Source organism: Crocodylus siamensis, chromosome 6 (assembly GCF_052110815.1).
Source record: "Crocodylus siamensis isolate JL-2025a chromosome 6, ASM5211081v1, whole genome shotgun sequence".
NCBI lineage: Eukaryota > Metazoa > Chordata > Crocodylia > Crocodylidae > Crocodylus > Crocodylus siamensis.
The window spans coordinates 46,275,661-46,281,660 of NC_143400.1; the positions used below are offsets into that span (position 1 = coordinate 46,275,661).

General features: G+C 43.4%; 1 protein-coding gene across 1 annotated transcript; it reads right to left on the reverse strand.

Annotated features, from left to right (window-relative positions):
* Window positions 1-3,036: 3,036 nt before the first annotated feature.
* On the reverse strand, window positions 3,037-3,999 carry LOC149862606 (olfactory receptor 11A1-like). Its single transcript, XM_090056328.1, has one exon. The coding sequence runs from the start codon at window positions 3,997-3,999 to the stop codon at window positions 3,037-3,039; it is 963 nt and encodes a 320-aa protein (XP_089912454.1).
* Between the last annotated feature and the right edge of the window lie 2,001 nt (window positions 4,000-6,000).

Consider the following 6,000-nt stretch of genomic DNA (forward strand, 5'->3'; position numbering starts at 1 on the left):
TAGGTAGATGAAGGTTGCTCTTAAATCCCCTCTCAGTCTTCTCTTCGCTGGACTAAATAAGCGCAGTTCCCCCAGCCTCTCCTCACAAGTCATGTGCCCCAGCCCCCTAAGCATTTTTGTTGTCCTCCACTGGATTGTCTTCAATTTGCCACATCCATTCTGTAGCAGGGGACCCAAAACTGGGCAGAGTCTCCAGATGTGGCCTCATCAATGTTGCATACAGGGGAATAATCACTTTGTTTAACCTGCTTGCAGTGCTCCTATTCCTGTAGCCCAGGATGCTGTTAGCATTCTTGGCAACAAGGGCACACTGTTGGCTCATACTCAGGTTATTGTCTGTTGTAACCTCCAGGTCGTTTTTTGAAGAGCTGCTGCAGTCAATCCTCAGCCAGTCAATCCCCAGCATGTAGCAGTGACATTGAACAAAACTGGCCCCAGGACCGATCCCTGGGGCACTCCACTTGATGCCAGCTACCAACTAGACATAAAGCCCTTCATTATCACCCCCTGAGCCTGATGCTCCAGCCAGCTTTCTATCAACCTTACAGTCCATTCATCCAATCCACACTTCCTTAGCTTGTCTGAGAGATGGTTGTGGGAGACCACATCAAAAGCCTTGCTGAAGCTAAGGTATACCACATCCTCTCCCCATATCTACAGAGCCATAGAACACAATCAGGTGGGTCAGGATTGATTTGTCCTTGGTGAGTCCATGCTGCCTGATCCTCTTATATGGCTGCTTTAGAACAAAGCTAGCCTGACACAAGTGCTGAATCACCTCACACACTGGATCTGAACTGCGGGTGGACTGAGCACTGTCCATCTGTTCCAAGGACGAGAGGGGGAGATGCTGGGCACCAGTGCTGTAGATGACAGGCACCTGGGTTCCAGGACCTCCAGCTTTGCATAGGAGTACCCTAGCTATTGAGTTTGGGGGCAAAAGACATGTTTTCACTCCTGAATATACGTTTGATAGTCAATCCATGCAAATGATTAGAGGAGAAGAGAGCAGGCCTTATGAGGAGAAGCTGAGAGAAATGGGACTCTTCAGTCTGGAAAAGCATAGGCTCAGGGGTGACTTGGTGGCAGCCTATAAGTATATAAGGGGTATGTACCAGGAACTCGAGGAACGTCTGTTCACCAGGATACCACATGGGAAGACTACATCCAACGGTCACAAACTCTTGGAAGACCATTTTAAGCTGAACATAAGGAAAAAAATTCTTTACTGTCTTGAGTCCCTAAGGCCTGGAATAGCCTCCCCCGAGAGGTGGTGCAGGCACCTAGATTGGGTTCCTTTAAGAAACACTTTTGGATGTCTATCTGCTGGGATCATTTGACCCCTGCTGACTGCCTACCCTTTGGGCAGGGATCTGGACCCGATGATCGTCCGAGGTACCTTCCGGCCCTAATTCATAGTTTCATAGTAGTTAGGGGTCAGAAGGGACCTGTATAGATCATCTAGTCTAAATCCCCGCCACTGGTTATAGCGCACGTTGGGATCACACGACCCCAGACAGGTGTTCATCCAACCTCTTTTTGAATTTACCCAAGGTAGGAGTGAGGACCACTTCCCTAGGAAGTTGGTTCCAGATCCTAGCTACTCTAACAGTGAAATAGTGCCTCCTAATCTCTAACTTCTCTCCTAATTCTCTAATGTCGATGAAATCTATGGGTTTTGTCCATCTCCATTATCAGGAGTCTTAAGAGTACTATGCATCTCCAAGGAGTTTGTGTATGTGTTTTGGCAGCTAGTGGGAATGCTCTGTCTGTCTGTATAGTTCATGTTGCATTGTCATACACATACATAGGGCTATGCATGCGGGAACAGAATTCTCTGGAGAAAAAGTGCTAAAAATGCCCTGTACGTGGCCAAAAAATGGACACGCACAGAACTAATAAATATGAGCATGTCACTCCAATGATCTGTGATGAATTCCAGAGTAAGCTGGGGACCGAAGTATGAAGAATCCTCCAAATTCTGTGCTGTCCTACTCCTGCATTAACACAAAAGAGTCCTTGCTTTTTAACCATAGGCTGTTGGGATTCCCCATGAAAGCAGGCCCCTAAATTAGTTAGACTTGAAATGTCCAATAGGATTTGAGAGCAACAGTCACAGAGTTGGGTTAAAATGTAAGCATAAATTTATTAGTATAGGCTATAAGCAGCAAGCAAATATCACAGCGGAGATTCACCATTCCTGCCTAAGACATCTTCCCAATTTAAAATTGATAGGAATTTTCAATATTACCAGTTTCCCTAACATTATCGGAACATAATATTAGATAATTCAGGTTCTTAAATTCCCCTTTTTGTTCAGCAGTATCATTCCCATGTTCAGGCAGGGAAGCAAGTGTTCATTCACTCAAAAAAAAAAAATCTAATACTAGCATGAAACAGCAGTTACATCAGCTACAAATTCCTGCTAGTCATAGTTTATACCTAGAGCCTCCATTCTAGTAATTCTGGCATTCATTCATCAGGGCATAATGTAAATTGACACAGTTTCAGAGGTGGATTACATGAAGCATATTTACAAAGGAACTATTTGTCAGAGAGATAGAGATGGAGTAAGGATCTTGTAAGCTCTGTTCAAGTGTCTGCATATTTTTATGGAGAAACTAAACTGTCTGACGGTTAGGATACAAGTGTGCAAACAAGGTATAAAAGAGGTTAGGTTTTTAACACATCAGTCACTCCCTGGTAACTGCCTATGCACACACCCACAGTCTACAACCTAAAGGAAGAGTTGGATTTGGGCCTAAGGGTAAGGAGCCTTAGGTTGAGGAAAATGGTGTATACAGGCTTGAAGCGAAGCATGCTCATACAATAAAATGTATTCACTATTCTTGTTTAGAACAATTTTGAAATTATAACACTATGACGTCAGGTTAACTTATTTTAGAACAGGGTCTGGAATACATATATAAATCCCATTTTTTTAGGATTCTCCAAAAGAGCAGTGCCAAGAGCCATTCATTTTCCCCAGCTCTGATTCCTATTATTTCCATTTTGCTTCAACCCGCTAATAGAGTTTCAAAATGGTTGGATTCTTTTCCAGTTCATAAACACACAGACAACTTTCTTTACAGCCTCCTTTACTTCCTTGTTTCTCAGGCTGTAAATGAGAGGGTTGGCAAATGGAGTCAGCACAGTAAAGGAAAGAGAGAGTATTTTGTTCAGGGCTCTAAGGGACTTGGTTTGTGGACACATATACACAGTGGCTAGGCTACCGTAGAAAATGGTCACTACAATAATATGAGAGGAACAGGTGGAAAAGGCTTTTTGTCTCCCAGTAGTAGAAGGGATTCTCAGTATGGTGGAGATAATGAAGACATAGGACATGAGAGTCAAAAGGAATGGGGGAAAGAGGAACATACAGCCAATACTGAAAACAACAAATTCAATCTCATAGGTATCACTGCAGGAGAGTTTAATCAGTGCAGCATATTCACAAAAGAAATGGTCAACTTGATTGGGTCCACAGAATTTTAATCGTAAAAGGAAGAGATATACAATGCTGACAACTATAAATCCACTTATCCACGAAACAGCTGCAAGGTTGAAACAAAATCTGTCACTCATAAGGGCTGCATAATGCAGTGGTTTGCATATGGCTAAGTACCGATCATAAGACATCACGGATAAGAGACAGCATTCTGTAGGTAACAACATACAAATGAAAAATAATTGGGTGAAGCAGCCAGAGAATGAAATGGTTCTGTTTCCATTGAGGAAGCTGGCCAGCATCCTGGGAAGGAGGGTGCAGGTATAGCAGGTGTCTAAGCAGGACAAGTTCCCCAGGAAGAAGTACATGGGGGTGTGCAGATGCTGAACGGCTATAATGAGTGCAACGATGAGGACATTCCCAGTCATGGTTGCAATGTAGATTATGAGAAACAGCAGGAAGAAAAGTATTTGCAACTCTGGAAGAATTTCAAAGCCCAGGAGGATAAATTCGGTGATAGAAGTTTGATTTCCTACTTCTGCATCTGCCATGGCAGCAGAAAAATTCCATTCAGCTCTGCAAAATTATCTGAAGAATATAGACCCCTTTTGAATGCCACTGAATCAGGCCATTTCCTGAGTTTTAAGGGTACAAATCTTGCCTGAACATGATTGATCCAGGGAGGTCTTCCAATTTTTCACTCTGGAGGTGAATAGTGCTGTATATTCACCTTCACGTAAGTCATTGCTCCACCTATACCATTACGAGAAAAGAAATGGAAATAATCTTTGATAGACATACCAGAAATGTTTTATAGGATGTCCAAACACTGCCTCATATAGCCTTTATGCTCACCACCTAACATTATAGGGCAGAACATACATTCTTGTAATCCAGAAATCTTCAGTTTAAAATCTTGGTTATACAAGAGATTTTGGAAAAAAAGAAAAATGGGAAAATAATTTAGGCCTGTATGAAGCAGCTAGTACTCATTTCTGATTCAGCTGATTTGGGGGACAGTGATTCAATTTGAAGATTTGGCCGCCAGCGAATTGGACAAATCTCCAAACTGAACAGGCTCCATCCTCCATGTGCTCTCCCAGCCCTATCAATGGCTGCCCCGGCCTGGCCCCAGCATCCGGACTCTTAAAAATAAAAATAAAAGCCCTGCACTTACTGGCTTCTCCCAGGTGGGGTGTGATCCCAGGTGTACCCTAATCCCCTGAGCTGTCAGGGGGAGGGCTCTGGCACAAGCCCCCAGAAGCTCCGATGACCACTGCAGCAGCCGGTGAGTGCGAGGCTTTTTATTTTTTTTTATAGCACAGGGATGGTGGGGCTGAGCGGTGCAGCCATTGATGGGGCTGGGAGAACAGGTGGGGGATGGGGGATTGCAGGGCCCCTCATGCAGTGTGGTGAGTGCAGGGCTTTTTTTTTTTTTTTTTTTAAAGAGCCACAACACTGGGGCCGGGCGGGGCAGCCTTTAATGGACTGGGAGAGCAGGCAGGGGTTGGGGGTGTTCAGGTGGTCTGAGGTAGGAAGCAGGTGATGGGGCCTAGTGGGGGTCCCCTCATGGTCCTCTCCCCCCTCTTTCAGCCCCCCCACTTACTGGCACTGTCTAGCTCCTTGCGGTGGGGAGCATACTCTGCCCGAATCACCAAATCTCCAAATCTTTCTCTGAATCTTTTCTGAATTGATTTAGAGATTTGAATTGATTTAGACCTTTGTATTGGTCTCCAATTCGATTCAAATTTGGAGATTCGGCTGCTGAATCGCGCCGAATCTCCTCCAAATCAAATCAGCACCTGAAGCTTCTCTCAGCCCTAGAAACTATTGAATGCACTGTAATATAAATTAGGACATCTATGTTTTAATTATCGCATCTGATAACATTAATCCCATTCAGTCTTCCTTTTGTTTCAAATGTTGTGCTCTAGAAGATGGTTCTAAGAAATATAACCAAAGTTTAGAGCATTTTCAGTTTATACTTTACATACTCCAGCTACTAATGCTGATCAATTCTCACATTACAAGTGAAAATGGATGCATTCCTATCATGGCTAATTGTATGAACTTAGGGCTCTGGAATCTTTCTGACCAAAGAATAGGTACACTATGAAGAATAATTAATAGATTCTGAATCAGAATAAAACCCTGCTGCCTCTCCATAGGTAGATGAATGGCATTATTTTCTCCTGTTCTGATTGTTAAGATGCACTGTATTAGAAAATCCTGCCAATTGCAAGTGTTGGGAAAATATTTGTCAGGCTCCAAAAATCATGACTGTGATTTAACTGAAAGGGCATTTTCTCTGACCAAAGAAGTGACTTCTTATTCTCTCTACAAATACATGATCTTTAAAAAATGTAAGTGACTCAGATGCCAAATATGTACATGCGTGTCTCTATTGAAATTCAGCCCAGCTGCTTAGGAAGAATACTGAGAATGGAGCGTAGAACTTTCATTGCACTGTTTCTTCACACTAGTGTAAAAAGCAGAGATAGGAGTGGCACAGGGCACTGTCAGTAGTGTTGCTTCAGTGGCCGGGTGGACTG

Bases quoted from the DNA above. Each gene is read 5' to 3' on its own strand.
- LOC149862606 (XM_090056328.1), bottom strand. From the start codon at position 3,999: ATGGCAGATGCAGAAGTAGGAAATCAAACTTCTATCACCGAATTTATC.